The 17,836-nt window shown below is 41.9% G+C and overlaps 1 protein-coding gene across 4 annotated transcripts in view; it reads left to right on the forward strand.

The window, feature by feature from the left end:
• The window catches only part of CLSTN1 (calsyntenin 1), a 57,683-nt gene that overhangs the window by 8,334 nt on the left and 31,513 nt on the right, over positions 1–17,836 (forward strand). For all 4 annotated transcript variants that reach the window (XM_083752537.1, XM_083752536.1, XM_083752538.1 and 1 more), the window contains exon 2: positions 11,191–11,313. In XM_083752537.1, coding sequence (XP_083608663.1) covers positions 11,191–11,313 — 123 coding nt within the window. The remainder of the gene's footprint in view (positions 1–11,190; positions 11,314–17,836) is intronic.

Genomic DNA, 17,836 nt, shown 5'->3' on the forward strand with positions numbered 1-17,836 from the left:
AGCAGAAGAAAGAGGGATCAGGGAGAGGTGCTTGGGATAGGATGCTTACTGGGAAAGAAGAAAATATATATCAAAATTACACCACGGGCTCATCTTACTTTCAATGGAAGGAAAATGCAGGCAAGAAAAGGAGATAAAAAGAAAAGTATTTCAAGGCAGTCAACAACATTCTTAGGCAAATATTTCTGAATAGGCTGCAAGGATGTAGCCAAGGAGGGCAGGTGCCCCTCCAATCAAGTAAATCAATAAAAATACTTAACTGAGATTCTGCTCCCCACCCCGCATAAAGCCTGCACCCCTGACATAAATCCTGCCTAAGCCAATGGTAGGCTGATCAAATGTTTCAAGTGTGTGTGTGTGTGTGTGTGTGTGTGTGTGTGTTCATGTGTTGGGGGTGGGGGAGAATTGCATGTCCTCTTTGCACAGGAACCAATTTTATCCATACCGTTCCAATTTTAGAACTTAGGTGTTCAGCTGTGTTTTTCTTTAAACATTAAGTTTTTGAGATGTATTTTTTAGAAGTTTGTTGATGGGGTGGAAGACCAGTTTCAAACTTCAGGTGCTTTAATGGGCAGTGCAAAACTTTAAAAAGTGAGTGTCACTTTATAATTCACTTCATGTTGAAATGGCTCAGCAGTGATTTATTAGATTAGGTGGAACTGTTTGCTGATTTAGCTGAATGGGCATCAGTTTCTACTTTTTAGGCTTTCTCCATCACAGACTGGGGCCAAAAGCTAGTCTGTTAGTCATGCCCAGGAAGTCATTGTGGACTATGAACACCTCCTGTGGTTTCCGCTGGTGGCTGGTTTCTTAATCTTAACCGCAAACACTTTTTACCACTTGTTTGACAGGGTGGAGGGTGGGGGGTGAGTACAAAAGCCACTAAGGTGAGTGCTGCATCCATTTGCCACACCCACTACTAGTATGTGGCTCTTGGAAGGTTGCCCTTGAAGGAATGTTGCCCTTGAATTTGAAAAGATTCCCCACCACTGACCCTTATGGGTCTTAGAAGAGCCCTTACTTTCAGTCAATAGACTAGCTTATATTATCTGCATAAATTTTGATTGCTCCATAAGGCTGACAGGTGATGGCGTTTAGAACCAGTGCCCCATCTATTCCAGCCCCTGTTCTCACAGTGGCCAACTGGGTGTACATCATTGGAAGACAACAAACAGGACCTGACTTTGTCAATGCAAAGCTTGGAAAGGCATATGGGAATGCATTGTGATGAACTAGATCAGGCAGTGCTTCTGCCTGTCCAGTAACATTGGATGGGATGCTCAGAATAGCTGTGACAGCAGAAGAAAATGCAGAGAGGTAATAATCAGTATCTCTTCGCGGGGTGGGTATAAGCTGGTCTCTTATCCATGCCCTTGTTCTCTGAGCCAAGTGTTAATAGCAGTAGGAGTCGCTTTTTAACCGACTTGGGCAGTGGCCTAATCCTGTGCGTGGAGTCAGTGATTTGATGGGTAAGTCCTTGTTCCCATAAAGCTGAGGTGTTTTTGCCCTGGCAACTAACTGCATTAAGATATTTTGGGGCAATTTTAAGCTAGTTGGGCAAAATTGGACTGTCCTAGCTTTCCTTGACTTGAGTTTGCTGCTTGTGCTAATCAAAAATCTAAAATAAAAGGGTAGAATTGTAAGTTAAAGGGGAAAGCAAGGGGGCAGGATTTTACAAAATGGGGGGGATTGTGTGTGTACCACATCCCACTTTTCAACTTAGATTGGTTCTCAGCTGATAACTAAAATCCATAATAAAAAGTTAAAATGCTAAATAAAAAGTTAAGTTATAACAGGGATACATTGGGGTGGGGGCGGTATGTATAGCAGCCTCCCAGTCACCAAAGCAGGGATAGCCAATGTGGAGTCTCCAATTGTTGTAGGACTCCAACATCTATTAGCCCCAGTCGGCATGGTCAGTTAACCGGGATGAAGGGAGTTGTAGTCCTAGGGACACCTGGAGGGTGCTGCATTGGAGGGCACCCTAGAGGATGATAAGACAGTTTGGCATAGTAGTTAGTATGCTGGGCTAGTACTGAGGTGAAGTCTCTAAGGTGTTTGGATGGCACCATGTGAGTACATTTCCAGCAGCTCCTGTAGCCAAGCTAGTGTCAAATGTATTGCTATGCTTTCCTTTGGACCACATCAGTGAGGCCGAGGGGAGGGGGTCTTGTTGTCTAGGCAGCCCCGACTCTCCAGACATACTGTCCCGGGGAGGTCACAGTGGTGCTGATAATGCACCCCTGGCCTGGAGGCACACTCCATTCAAGACAGAAGGAAGCCAACAATAACTAAGGAGACCCAAGTTCAAATCTCCCTTCTGTAATGAATCTCACTAGATGACATTGAGCCAGTTCCACGCACATAGCCTAACTCATCTCACTGTGTTACTGGTAAGAATAAAATGGTGGCTGGGAGAAGAGCCATGTATACTTTCCCTAGAGCCCCAGACTATTCTCCCCCTCCAACAAAATAGTGTGGGTGGGGGAGACTTCTCTCTGCTGGCCAGTGGTGGGAAAAGGCCAGCTTCCTTGGGAGCAAGGAGTGCAGGTAGCTGTGGAGCAGGGCTGGGTGGAAAGCTTGCCTCCTCAAGTGATGGTTTCCATCGGCTTTTGCTTCCAAGAGAAAAAATTATCAGACCTCCAGGAGGAGGTGCATGTGGATTTGGGTGGATGGGAAGGAAGGTTGACCAGCCAGTGGTAAAGGTTCTCCACAAAAAACAGGTACCCTGCCTTTGATCTGCTAAGCAAAGTGTTAACCCAGGAATAAGGGTCCAGGAATATTTGACCTTCTAAAGGAGGCAGTGGTGGAGGAAGAATGTGATAGCTTGACAGAGCAGGATCCAATTCCCGAAGCAGGATTTGCAAGCTGCTGGAGGATTATCCCTTGCATATTGACAAAAACAACCACAAGGGAGTGAAATAACATACCTTGATTGCCAGTAAAAACCAGAGAGCCATCCAGTATTTAACCTAATCAGTAAGGGTTTCACCTTTCCAAAGGAGCTGCATTAACCTTTTAAAAGAAAAAAGGGGAATAGACAAAGGCTAGTGTTGTTTTCAGTGTGCTGAGAAAAAGTTGTCATTGGATCTTAATTACAGAACATATCTGCCGGGCATGAGATGGCTTTTCCCCCCCCATTTTAATCTCAGGACTACTTTGCTAACAAAAGCTGCAGTATTTCAGCTGACATGTCATATTAAAGTTGTATTTATTATTCCTCCTGAAAAGAAACCTGTGCTGGCTACTGGAGCTGATTACTCTAAAATGCTTTGTATCTGAAAACATTTTGGAGGGGGGGGCATCATCATCAAGGCCTCACAAAGTGTATAGAAATATTTCTTCTTCTTTAATGTGGTGGTGCCTAAGTGCCCCATATTGAAAAACCTGTACCATCTTTTGACCTCCTAGAGCTTTTTCTTCACTGGTCCATTGATGTAGCATCATGTTACATTTCTTTGCAACAAGGAAAGCTCATTGGTAGAACACCTGTTTTGCATGTAGAAGGTTCCAGGTTCCATTCCTAGCATCTCCTGGTAAGGTTGAGAAAGACTGCTTCATTGAAATCTCAGAGAGCAATTGCCAGTCAGTGTATTGAACTGGCAGGACCAAATTGTCTTACTTTGCTTCCTGTGCCTTATAGGAAAGGCCATAGTTCAGTAGCTGAGCATTTGCTTTGTTTGTAGATGACCCCCAGTTCAATCTCCATCCTCTCTGGGCATGTCAGAGAATGTCCCCTATTAGAAATTCTGGCAAGCCGCTGCCAGCCAATGTGGACAGTATGGAGTCATGTGAACTAATGCCCTGATTCACGATAGGGTAGCTTCCTGTGCTCATTTGGACTTGTTAAATTCTTGTTAAATTCTCTGCCACGGGAGGTTTTCAAGAGCTCAAGCCATTTCTGAAAATGTTCAAAGATGCTTGTATTAGTGGGGTTGAGAGTTTATGAGCAGCTTCTGTGAATCCTGGCTTTATATATAAGTGCTACTTTATAGCCTTAATAGTTGCTTAATAATCATCATCTCTGCTCTTTACAGAGCACCCAGTAAAAATATAATTGTTCTTTTAAAAAATACCTGCAAACTAATATCAATATAATTTTGAGAATTATAATTATAAATTATCCAAAGGAACTGCTAACTTGGTTTCTTGTAGCTGCTAGACTTTCTGTTACACAAAAAAGGAGGAATTTAAATAATCTGTCGCTTGAGCTGTGATATAAAACCTTATGAAGCCTCACAATTGCTGGAAAGATAACCTGTAACATTTTCATGATGAAAGGCAAAGAACCAGTAGAACAATTTTATGCAAGTTAGTGGGGCTTTTTATCTTACGTTTCAAGTAGCAGTCTGCATGACCATTACCTGCACCTAAAAAAGAACTATGGTGCACCTAAATTATGTGTAGGTTTAATATACCTATATAGAATTGTACATATCATTATTGTGTATAAGCATCTCTCTGATGACTTGCTGTGTTTTTGTGTTGAAATTTTAGCAATCAAATTAAAACTAAATTTAGCTAGCAATCAATTTAAAAATAATTTTAGCTAGCAGTCAAATTAAAAATAAATTTAAAAGATCATTAGGAATTACATGTTAATAACCAGTTGAAAGGCACATTTTCAGCCTGACAAATCTTCAGCAAGAGTTGAGAAATTATAGTGATAAAAATTGTAGAAGGATCAAAAACTAGAAGGCATGTAAAACACAGGGTTATATCCAATCAAGTTATACTTGGGGTAGACACATTGAAATTAATGAACCTATGTGATCCATTTCCATTCATTTCAGTGGATCTACTCTGAGTAGGACTGATATTGGATATAACCCCACCATTCCTTCCAAGCTTATCTAATGAGGCTGGTTCAGAAGATTCTCTGGCATTAACATCTTTCTTAATATTTCTGTATTTCTTTCTCCATGAGTCATTTTGGTGGAACACCAGGTATTCTGTAAGAGATTTGTCACAAAATTTAAGTAACTGTAAAACATTTTTTAAAAAGCAATAAAAATGGCAAGAACAGCCATTTTTAAATGACCTTGCCCCTGTATACCTGAAGGAGCATCTCTATCCCTATTGTTCAGCCCAGACACTGAGGTTCAGATCCAAGAGTAATCTTGTGGTTCCCTCACTGAGAGAAATGAGGGAACTAAGCAGAGGGCTTTCTTGGCAGTAGTGCCCTCCCTGTGGAATGCCCTCCCATTTAAAAGAACTACACAACTTTTGGAAGACATCTGAAGACAACCCTGTATTGGGAAGTTTTTGATGTCTTACTATGTTTTATATGTACTGGTAGCCACTCAGAGGCCAGATGAGCAGGGTATAAATAATAAAATCATTACTATTATTATTGAGAACAACAAATCATGGCAACAAATGGATTAAACAACAACAACAACAACAACAACAACAACAACAACAACAACAAGGCAGTTGTCCCAAAGTTTCTACGTTTAAGGGCACTGTTTCTTGAACAGGGTCGATTGACTGGGCCACTGTGTAGTGAAGCTTCAAGTTTGGCAAATGCCATGTGATCAAGAAACATCTCCCCCCTCCCAGCCAAATTTCACAAATATCTAGGCATGAGGAGCAGCCTGCAATGTAAAGTTTGTACATTGCATCTTGAATGTTAGTTGGTCCGAAGTAAGAATCTGTGTTCAGCATAACTAGAAGAGCATCATCTCCCATACAAACTAACTTTGAACCTTGACCTCTGTGGGAAAGTCATTTCTCTGGATGCCCCATCTTTGATGAATTAGATATTCTGTGAGGGCCTCTTTGATTTTGGAATGGGATGACTGCTCTCTGCTGCTGCTTTTAATTGTCAGTTTCTCCTAGTGTTTTTGCTGTTACATGCTTTTCAGACGCACTAGCCTACTTCTTCATCAGTATGTACCTTAGCCTTTGTGTGACTCTGTTAGCCAGAACAGGGAAGAATGACCATCTACCAATTCACAAAAATCTTTGTTTCCTTGGTGCTTGATGGTGATCCTTACTTATCCCAGGAGGCTTTCTAAGTACAGTGGTACCTCGCAAGACGAATGCCTCGCTAGACGAAAAACGCGCAAGACGAAAGGGTTTTTCGTTTCTTGAGTTGCTTCGCAAGACGATTTTCCCCATGGGCTTGCTTCGCAAGACGAAAACGTCTTGCGGGTTTGCTTCCTTTTTCTTAAAGCCGTTTATACCCAGGGAATCCGCGCTCCGCAAGACAAAAAAATCGCAAGACGAAGCAACTCGCGGAACGAATTAATTTCGTCTTGCGAGGCACCACTGTAGTTGGTTTGTCAGCCTGCTGTACACAGTCCTCATTATTTTTGAAGAGGTGGTGAGTGCGTTTTAAAATAACCAGAACAAGGAAAGGGTACATTTTATCTTGCTCTTTTCTTGAAGTCATGTGTTCTCCCCTTTCAAATACTTATTTAAGAAGAAAGCCAGGCTTTTCATCAATTAGGGTTTTGAATCTACTTTCAATATTGTCAGCTCCAAATGAAAAGTCAATTTCAGGCTGCAGGCAGCTCATGTGTCAAGGACAATTCTTTTCCTCAGATGGATTAAATGTGAGCTTGGGTGTAACGCTGTCATAGCTTATCAGGGCACATGCAGCAGATTCTGGCAGGTCTCATGTAGGTAGGGCAGAATATTGTATTTCAAGCAAACCAACACAACTTATCCTTGCTTATGTGACAGGAGATTAGCAGTGGCTTGGCTAAGTGACTTGGTTGATGCCTTTTGAGAAAGAGATTGCTTTTAGCTCTACGTTCTTGTTAAATGTTTCAACAACCTTCGTATATGCCAGAGGGCGCTCAGGGTGGAATACGAACAGCGAAATTCTTAAGCATATTTTCAATTCAAATTTCTGTTGGGTTGCATCCAACCAAATCCTACTCATAGTAAACCTATTGAAAGTAATTGGCCTAAGTTACCTAATGGTGCTCGCGTCCATTAATTTAAATAGTTCTGTACCGAATAGTAACCTGCTGTCCTGATTTGGTTTTTCTTTCTAGGTAGCCCAGTTATCAATACTAGGTCTCTTGGAATGAAGTGTAGACATAAAAGCATTGAATTTTGGAAATTTGGTTAGTTTGTCTCATTTTCAATGACTCAGGGCACAACTTTTTCCCCCTTGCAGAAAGAGACCTGTGAAAGGCCTAGTAGAATCCTCTTCCATTTCTGCTCATCCCCAGCTGGCCTTTGGAACCTGTATGCATTCATACAAATCCAGTGGATTCAAATTCTTTAGCTGTGGTTCCTGCATTGCAGGAGGTTGGACTAGTTGACGCTTGGGGTCCCTTCCAACCCTGCATTTCTGTGATTCCTATACTGTAGCAACCTGCTTACTGCAGGAATCAGGGTCCCCATGCATGCATGCTTCACTTACACAGTCTTGCTAGTTACATGAACATGATGAAATGCAAGAAAATGTGTCAAGATCCCACGCTCTGAATTGGCCAGTGCACTGCATGCACCATGTGCCAATGCGCAGACCAAAGGCCAGCAAGGGAGAGAAATAAGAGGACTTCATTGGGCCCTTCCCACTCAGAATGTTTGACATTCAAATCAGCTAAGGACTTCTAGTTTTAATTGTAAGAATTTTGCAAAATTTTGTTAGTCTGCCGCAGCTGCTCTTGCAGAACCTCAGTCTGCTTAAAGGGCCTTTAAACATCCAGAAACAAGAGTTACTATTGTACTGTTAAATGGTTAGTTCCAACCCTGAACCCAGTGGGCAGATTGTTTAGATTTAGATGTTTAGATAAATTTATTGTCATTGTCCATATATACACAGTATACACAACAACGAAAATCAAACACCCGAGACCGGATTCACATACACATTCGCACGTATCTCCAACACTCTCATCCTATTCAGACATAATCTATTAGAACATAACATAATCCAGAATATAACATAACCTATTAGAAGCATAGCATAACCTAAAACCTATCTCATTCCTTACTGCTCACTGTATCATTGGATTAGAACTTAATAACTCTGACCTCCAGATGTAAAACTGCCCTCCTGCTAATTCCTTGCGCAAGAAGGTATGTTCATCTAAAGTTTGAAATTTGGCACCCTTACTCTTTTAAATACAGGAATAAGTTATAATTAACCTACTCTGTATTAATATCCAGATTGCATTTTAACAGGCTTTCTGTTGAAAACATCAAGAGATTAAATAATAATAATCCAATTCCAATAACACCAAAAAATCTGGTTCTTTTAAATACATTATCTGTCCTGAAAAGCACTTAATCATATTAACCTTTCTAAAAGATGATTTATTAATCAAATTGTAAGACCAAGATAAGAGTTTCTGCATAATAGAGAATTGTTCTAGTGTTCTCCTGTAGGTCTCGTCAACTAGATAATTTGTTCTGTGTGGTGGTGGGGGGAACCCTGCCACCTACAAATTTATGCAGTACTGACAAAAATAATATAATTCTTTACACATGAAAGACTTGACTCCTCTTAAATGCTTGGCTCCTGCTGTTCATGATGGGTGAAAGGGGAAATGGCATTTTTATTTCACACTTTCAAGAGTGGCTGTTGCTGTGACTCATTTCATTCATCGTGTCAGACCTTGGCTTGAGCTGATTAGGGTTCAGATAAAACCCACTCTGTGGCTGGAGTTTTCAAAAGTACAATGAGGAAGCCACGGATTAGAGTTGCTTGCATGGTCTGTCCTTTCAGCTTCATAAATTAATCCCTTTCTCCATAGTACAGGGGCTTCTGTAATGATGCCTGTGACTGTTTGTTCAGACATTATGCCAACTGTTTTTTAAATCCATGACAAACCACAGCATCTGATTCTTCCATAACCAAGGTTAAGCAGGATGTCTGAATTGAGCCAAGTGGCAGCTTGGATGCCAGACATGATAGTGGTACAGTTAAGAGCTTGTAGACCACCTGACCTGTAGTCAGGCCTACACTTTTGTATGGCACAACACCGTAACTTTCATATAACTGGTAGGTGGGTGTGTATAGAATCCTTATCTGTCACACTCCAAGAGCTCATTCAAATCCCAGAAATTTCACCTTCTCACCAAAATACTTATAAGCACCAGCAGGGTTTCTGGAGCAGCACAGTCTAAACAAACCAAGGCCATACACAGGGAATGTAGAAGCAAGGCCAAGGAAAAAAGATCCAAGGTCAATATCTCAAGGTAATCTACACAGTACAATTCAGCCAGGAGGCATAACTAGAGTTGGGTACCAGGAGCCAGAGACTGGAAGGTTCAAGGAGGAAGCCTTATATACTTGGGCCACACCCTAACCACAGCTGATGGCCCTGAAGGAGTATCATGGATTACTTATGCATGAGTAACCTGCAGATTCCTGTAGATGCTTGATGTGCTGTTGCAGGGACCTAAAACTTGTGGTGCTGTTGTAGACTGGGGTGTGGCTCCACCTCCTCATTTGATGTCATGAGGCTCTTGTTCAGGTGTTAACCCAGAGGGCCCCTCAAGGGGATCTTCAGCATTGGAGTTACGGGTCCCTGCCTGTTTCTCAGTGGTGTGAAGTTCATCCTCTGAAGCCTTCATACCCAGCACATTGTCATGGCTAGGCATAGCAGTATTCAACATAATGCAAATAAAACTTGTTTCAAAATTGCATTTAAATATTCTTTTTTGGTAACTCTATGGTGGGAGTTGAAGATGCTAAGATGTAGTAGAAGAGGCAGTATATGGCATGTTATTGGAGGTTTAAATGTAGAACGGTAGACTTCATGTTTGGTATAGGGAGCATTGCATTATGTTAAGCAGTGATAGGGAACTTTTGTAGACCTCCAATATTTGCTGGACTTCTTTTCCCATCAACTCCAGTCAGTGTGACTAGCTATCAAAGATGATGGGAGTTGTGTCCAATCACATGGAAAGCCACAGCTTCCACAAGGCCTGCTTTTAAGGCTGTAAGGCCACACATACATACACTTTGGAAGAAATCTCATTGAGCTTCTCTGTATTTAGTCTTCATCTGCAAGTTTAGGATTTTTTATATGTTGCAGTTGTATTAGAAGAAATACTGAAAGCACATCACTGTGGAGTTTGGAGTCTGGGTAGGAGTTTGGAGTGCAGGGTAGCTTCTGTAGCTTTAACATTCTGTTCATGTCCCAAAACAAGTCATATTAGGGACACCTTGTGCATTACTTAACTTGATTAAATTCCTGGTTGGCTGCTGTGATCTACATAAAAACTGAGCAATAGGGCATATCTTGTCCTGCTATCTGTGACTGACAGTCTAGGTTTACAGCAGCAATGGGGAACCAGGCCTCTCTCAGTTGGAGCTATTCCCCAGTCCACATACTTCACTGGCCCCGCTTTGCATCACGAGTGCTTTTGCCTGACTGGAATGTGTCCTTCAGCTCTAATAATAACCTCTTTCTTGGCAGGAAAGAGGACAGAGAGCTGGGTAAATGTGTGTAGAAAATAGTCCACGAGACAAAGGTAGCATTTGCATTCATTGTTCTGGCCACTTTTGCCACTGGCCCCATCCACCACTGGCCACTAGCATGTGGCTCTCAGAAGGGAATGTGGCCTTGGTTTAAATGAATGATGTAGGACAGGGCTCAGCAAACATAACATGTAACAACATCCCACTAGGTGAGCAGATATTTGAGAGGGCATGTGAAGGGCCATCTTTCCCATGGGTTCTTGGGGGGCATTCCTGCAGCTGGAGGGATGTGAGGAGGGAGACCTACTGCGTCTCCTTTTCTTGTGGCCAGAATCACAGGCCTGCTTCTTCCCTTGCCAAGCTTCAGGAATGCTCTCCATAGAGGTTCATGGTAAGAATTTCCATTTTTCTCACAAAGCTTGGGCCAGATTAGCTTTGATGCATGACTTCACACTACCAGTGTGAAAATTACTGCTGTAGGCATAATCTGGTCCCTTGGTCCCTCTTGAATGCTGGAAAAAGACACTCTGTAAACTACTTCAAAATGAATCATCTTTGTTGTCAAATTGCTGCTTCATGGGGGCCTTTTCCTGGTGAACATGGTGTCCCTAAATGGAAGTATAGCATCGGAACATTACATTATATCTAACGTAGAGCCATTGAAATTAATGGAAATGGCTAATTTGGGTTGAATCTGTGTAGGTAGGGCTTAACTGGGTACAATCTGTTACACTTTTAAATAAATACATTTTTTTTCTTGATATATTATTCACCTTGCTTTTCTCTCTCTGTCTTAGTTAACAAGCACAAACCGTGGATTGAAACAACTTACCATGGCATAGTTACAGAAAACGACAACACAGTACTGTTGGATCCCCCATTAATAGCACTGGATAAGGATGCACCTCTCCGTTTTGCAGGTACGGGCATCTTGGTATTTTATTGTTAACTGTTGCGTGTCTTTTGAAAGTTTGAGAAATTTGGGCCAGAAGTCACTCATGTAAGGTGGCAATTCACTCATTAGACTAAAGTCTAATGTGCTGTTATGCCAAACCAATGATTCCAAATGATTGGACAGAGCTGGAGAGATAACCAATACAGTCTTCGACAGGGACAAGTACAAAAATCCACACCCAGGAATGAGGGAAAACACAAGGTTGTATCTGACTTAAGTTGTACACAGAGTAGACACACTGAAAGTAACAGACCCAAATTAGACTGTTAAATTCAGTGGGGCTACTTTGAGTAGAACTAGCATTAGATACAAACCACAGTTTGCCTGTGCAAGGTAGGGCAACCTGGTTAATAAGTAGCACTTCTGAGAAGAACATCTAAACTAGATTTGAGAAAGTTATGTCTATGGTCTACTGCAGAAGTGTTGGATTTAATAGATTCAGGATTGCATTAATTGAAATGAAAGATTGAAGAAATAATATGTCTTCTGTTCTCTGGATGCATGTTTCAGAATAGTTCCACTTTATTTAGACAAGATTCAACATGTAGCTAAAATTACAAGAGGCTTCTGGCATTTTGAAGACCTAACAGGTCTATTATGGCATAAGCTTTTCTCAGTGAGAGTCCACATCCTAAAACAAGTCTGATGTCGCCTCTGTTCCATGACGGCATATGCCATAATAAAACCCTTTAATCTTTAAAAGTGCCACAGGGTTCTGTGCTGCTTTGGATGCGATATCCAGTGATTATTTGTTAACAAGTCAGGATCTGTGCCAGTGAAGTCTGTTGCAGCTAAAGCAACAAATGTGGTTTCCCTTCTGGAACTGTATAGCTACTACCAGTGTGCCAATGCAAGAAGAAACAACAATCATGCAGAGAGAGAGAGAGAGCTGACACTAATTGTGCAGAGGGGAGCAGTGTTAGAAATTAGCCAGGCGTGTTTTATGACTGGAGTGGGTCCGATTGCAACCATGTGGAGATCTCTGGATGCCAGGTTGGCAACTGACATCTCCATCTGGCTGGACCCTCCAGCTTTCTTTAAGCAGGTAAGCAGAAGAGTGTATTTATTGCATTTATATCCCACCTTTTCTTCCAAGGAACACATGGCTCGCCCCCTCCTCAGTTAATCCCTACAACGGCCCTGTGAGGTAGGTTAAGGGGCTGTGACTGGCCCAAGGTCACCCAGTGAGCTTCATGACCGAGTGGGGATTTGAACCCTGATCTCCTAGGTCCTAGTCTGACACTCTTAACCATTCTACCACACTGGCTTTCTAGAGTACTTCTGCTGTGGAGGAACTATGTACTGTAAATTAAGTAGGTAAATATATATGGGGAAAGCAAAATGTCACCTAGAGGAGGATCTGAAATATTTTCCTAAAAGCTTGAATTTGTTTTATTCTGTATTGTTTGATTTGATGTGTTGTAAACCACTGAGATTTTGTTCTTACAATATAAAGCCGTATAGAAATGAAATTAATAATAATAACAACAAACACCACACTGGGGGGAGGGGGGAATGATAGCAAATATATCATTGTGGTGGTGCCATTTGGCGATTAACTTCTATATCGGTGAGTTTTGAACACTGGAGGGGAGAAGAACATTCACCATAATTGTTGTAGGAACTTGAACAGCATTTAGACAATGGATGAAGCAGCTGTTGGGAGTTCTTTTTGAAAAGAAAAACTGGACACACATCATTATGTACAGGGAAGGGGGCTGTACTGTGTTGAGGTTAAGCAGCTGGACTGGATAACTACCAAATATCTGCAAGACCTCCTTCTTCCCAACAGACCCTCAGAAATTTGGGGTGGATGCCCAGGAGAGGGCACTCCCTGTGGCACTTCCTAGGTTGTGCAATTACTTACCTCCACGGAGGGGCATCTAGCACCATTATATAGTTTCTGTCAAATGCTGAAGACGCATCTCTTTACCCTGGACACCTGAGATATATAGATTTACAAGACCCAGCCTATTCCCTTGACTAATTTGTTTTAAACTGTTTTTAATACTGAATTTTAAATTGTTGTAGCCTGCCCTGGGATCTCATGGTGAAGGGCAATTAAGAAATTGAACAGTTCCAACCTGTGGACAATTTCTTCTGCTACTACTTTGTTTTGCTAGGTTGTTACCATCATCAGCAACTTGCTTTAAAGTCTACTTTAGTCAATAAAGGGATTAAAAAACACATCCCACAGGTTGCCCCTTGATTGATCAGACATAAGGAGATTATGTGTAGGAGACCATTTGGTGTCAAGTCTATTCCTTGCTATTAACAAAAGCTTTTAATTAGTGGTTTGTCTGAATAAACCTTTTGCTAAGTAAAATCTTTTACAGGACCAAGTCCCTGATTGGGAAACCAGTCTGGCAGTATTCACAACCAGCCAAAATGTTAAGATAGCAAGTTCATTGCATTTATCATGTCTATATCCTGACCCGTACAAACCTGCCACACTTTGGTTTTTAAACACACATCAGTCTGTTCTATTGAGAGCATGGGCTTTATTGTAGAGATTAAAGGGGTGGGGGGTGGGATTGTTTTGATTAGTTTGTTCAGCTCCAGGAACAGTTTGCAGTCCAATTTTCCTTATTGTTTCAACGTTTTCTATGCTTCTTGCTTCAGAAGGAGAGCTAAGGGTTGGGCATAGCTGCCCTGTCCAAGACCCTTTTATCTGTAGTTACAAATAACTGAATCTGAGACTTAGAATAGAATCATAGAATCATAGAGTTGGAAGAGACCACAAGGGCCATCAAGTCCAACCCCCTGCCAAGCAGGACTTAGGCAGACAAATCATGTCCTTATTGTAGCTTAGCAGTAGAGCACCTGCTTTGCATGTAGAAGGTCCCGGGTTCAATCTCTGGCATCTCCAGGTAGGGCTGGGAGAGAACCCAGTCTGAAACCCCAGAAAACCGCTACCAGTTATTGTGTACCATACTGAGCTAGGTGAACCAGTGGGCCTGATTCAGTATAAGGCAGCTTCCTTTGTTCCTAGGACATGAGGGTGTAAGACAGGCCTGCTGGACCAGGCTAGTGGACCATCTAGTCCATCATCCTGTACTTATAGTGGCCAACAAGATGCCTGTGGGAAGCCTGCAAGCTGAATATACATGCAGCAGCAGCACTCCTATCCACCTTTGATTCCCATCAACTGGTATTCTGGGGCATGATTCTCCTGTATAATGCACTGAACTACTGAGTAAATAAGGGGTGCAGTGATCTCTCAAGTAAACTTGGAAGTTGTTGGACTCCAACTCCCATCAGCCCCAGCCAGCATGGCCCAGTGATCAGGGATGATGGGAGTTGTAGTCAAGGAACATCTCAAAGCTCACATGTTCCTCTACCTATATCCCACAGTTAAAAAAAAATATGTTCCCATGGGTGCGGTGAACATAAGAAGAGCCCTGTGGCTCTGGGGCAGACCAAAGTCACATCTAGTCCAGCGTCCTGTTCTCACAGTGGCCATGCATAAGAAGTCCAAACAACAGCACTCTCCTCATTTGCGATTCTCAGCAACCGTAATGAGATAAGCTGTTCTCTTCTGTCTCAAATCTGAGAGAGAGATAAAAACTCTGGAGTTAAACAGAAGCTTTAATATAGTGTGTGTGCATAGCTTGCTTACTTCCAAGAAGAAGTAAATACTTTAGGTTGTGTCCCATTTAAATGAATGGACCTAAAGTTCATCATGTCCATTAAATACATTGGATCTGCTCTTGAGTAGGACTAGCATTGCCTATAACCTTTTCCCCCAGCTATTTTTCCACACTGTCCTATATTAACAGTGGTGTGTTAAAAGTAGGAATTTGCCATTGTGCACGATTTAAGTCTCCATTTTAAGGGACGTGCTTGCATACAGGATATAAAAGTCCGCATGCAGCATGTCTAAGCATTGTGGATTCGTCTTTTAAAAAATAACCCACAAAATTTAAGCCTTCTGTCAGTATTCCTTCCTCTCTCCTCACTTGCAGTTTATAGGAAGCTCATGTTCCGGTGAGCGATTGCTGATGTCTGCATCTCTCCTGGCTGTGCTCCAGCCCTTGTTTGTTTAGAGCAGTGAGCGGTGCTGCCATCCGGGCTGCAGCTGGCGAAATGTGTAGTATGGGAGTTTAATTGATAGGCAAAGAGAGGAAGCAAACAGCCCTGCTTGAGTCAGTGATCAGAGAGGGGCGTTGGCCTTGTCAGTTCCAATTAACAGATAGGAATGGATAATTTCCTGTAACTAGGTTTGCTGGCTAATTTGTAAATTGGTAATATTGGGCTTAGGGCAGGGCAGGGAGAGCTTTTGACATCACTCAAGCAGGAATGTTAGGAGGAATCTGCCTTGGTATAAAGGTTTGGTATACGTGTTTCTTATATATTGTGGCATTTTATGTATTGTAATTTTGCTGTTATTTTCATTGATTATAATAAATGATTCATTGCAATCGTTGAGAGTGAATTTCTGTTTAATACTACTTGCTGATATTTTGAGAGTTAATTTTAAAGTACAGTATACAGTAGTTATATTCTAATGGATTATTGAATATTACTTGGTAGAAGTCATTTATTTTAAGTCATATATTTTATTATGGCTTATTTCTACTGAATTGCAGTGTGATAAGATGTGTGATCTTTGTTGTATGTTTTGTTATTTCTTCAGCTGGTAAACCGCCTTGTAAACCTAGAAAGGTGGTACAGTATACAAATTAAAAGTGAAATGAAAATTAAATGAAACAAAAACTTGAATTATTGGGCCTGTGGTTTCAAATTGGGTTTTTCTTTCCAGCTGTCATTTGTTTTCATCTGTGTACGGATGAGGTTGGAGTGCAGATGGAACAGACTAGTTTTTGAAGAGTAGACAGTTATTTGTGTCCACCCCAGAACCTTGGAACTGTCACGTTTAGGATAGATAGGTGTGGGGCTGTCCTCTGCCACTACTAAACAGTGGGGGGTGGTCCATTAAGATGAATATGGCACTGCCCTCAGCCAGCCCCTGCCTGTCTTCTTGCTTACAACCAGCCTAGGGATTGGTCCAGCCTGTCAGCTTCCTCTACCTTAGCCTCAGTGTTGCTCTTTGGTAGAATTCAGCAGGGAGGAGGATGGGGGGAAATATAGAATTATTTGCCGTTGCCTGGCTGCTTTCTGGCCTACCAGTCCCGTGGGTGCCACTGTTGAGCAGACAAATAATGGTCAGCAAGCTTCCTTAAAGGGCATCTTCTCCATCTCTGAAGGTAGAAAGAACTATAGTGTAGAATGCCGCTACCATAGGAGGGTATCACTTACCTCTGAGAAGGGGAAGAAGGACCATAGCTCTGTGGTACATCACCCTGCTTTGCAAGAGAAGGTTCCAGGTCCAGCCTCCACAGCATCTCCAATTCATTGGATCAGGTCAATTAGAGTGGATAATTAGGGACCAGATTGGCCAGTAGTCTTATCTGGTATTAAGTGCCTTTGTTTGAGTGGGAAGGCACTACAGAGGTGCAAAACTAGAGCACTCTGTGGAAGACCTTTGCTTGAGGTCACATCACTTCCAATTATGTGTACCTGCGAGGAATATACCTGCATGACTGCAGTTCATCAAAAGTGTAGCTGTTTCTAATGGAGGGCACTGTCCATTGGTTGGAGAACCCAGAATCTGCTCCAGTCTTGACCTTCCAGTTTTCTTGATTGTAGGTAAATCCAATGCTGACTGCTGTATTTCAGCATTGTTTTAAGAAGCTGTATTTTCTGGTTCCCTGGTTGATGTTTTTAAACAGTGACTTGACTGTGCAACTCTGGCAGAAACATTATACCCATTAATTGTGCCCTGGAAATCTGGAGCACATATTGAAACTGTGACCTCTTGTCTGTTCAATTATTAGAATATGCAGAACAGTCCCCAAAACACTCCTTTTGGCCAGATTATGGGTGTTGTTTTTTAAGACTCCCTAGTGTGCTCAGAAATGTTTGTTTGGGTGAAATTCCTGGCCTTTCTGTAAAACAGCGAGTGGCCAAATGAGTGCCATACTTCAAAGCCCAATTAGTGACATGCTTGGAATTTGTCTGGCTAAATACTTGTTTCTGTTCTCCCTCTCCCCAGGGTCGATGTAGAACAGGGTAACTGAGTTGAATTCAAATAAATATTTCTATTTCAAGTACTCCAGGCCGTAAATTTCAAATATTTGCCTGTTAATTTTGCTTTGCTCATGTGCTTCACATGAAAGTGGAGATTGGCCAGTGTGGAAAAAGAAAAAAAAAGTTTCTCAGTGCATCTTGAGCACTGCAGTCAATGTTTGGAGAATCAAGGAGTGTTCCTGGATAGATTAGTTCTGACAGAGGGATGCCAAGAAGGGTGATGCTCGAATCGCCTCATGGCAAAGGTTGGCATTGACTGGCATTGACAAAGGAGTTTAAGAGACCAATTAAAGTGGCTAAGAGCTGTGCAGTCTTTTTATTTTCAAAAGCCAGCCCAGGCAACTGTGTCACATTAACACACTTCTTGTCTGTCTCTCCCCCCTCCTCCTCCCCACCCC

This window comes from Podarcis gaigeae, assembly GCF_964106915.1.
Source record: "Podarcis gaigeae genome assembly, chromosome: 8".
NCBI classification, from domain to species: Eukaryota; Metazoa; Chordata; class Lepidosauria; order Squamata; family Lacertidae; genus Podarcis; species Podarcis gaigeae.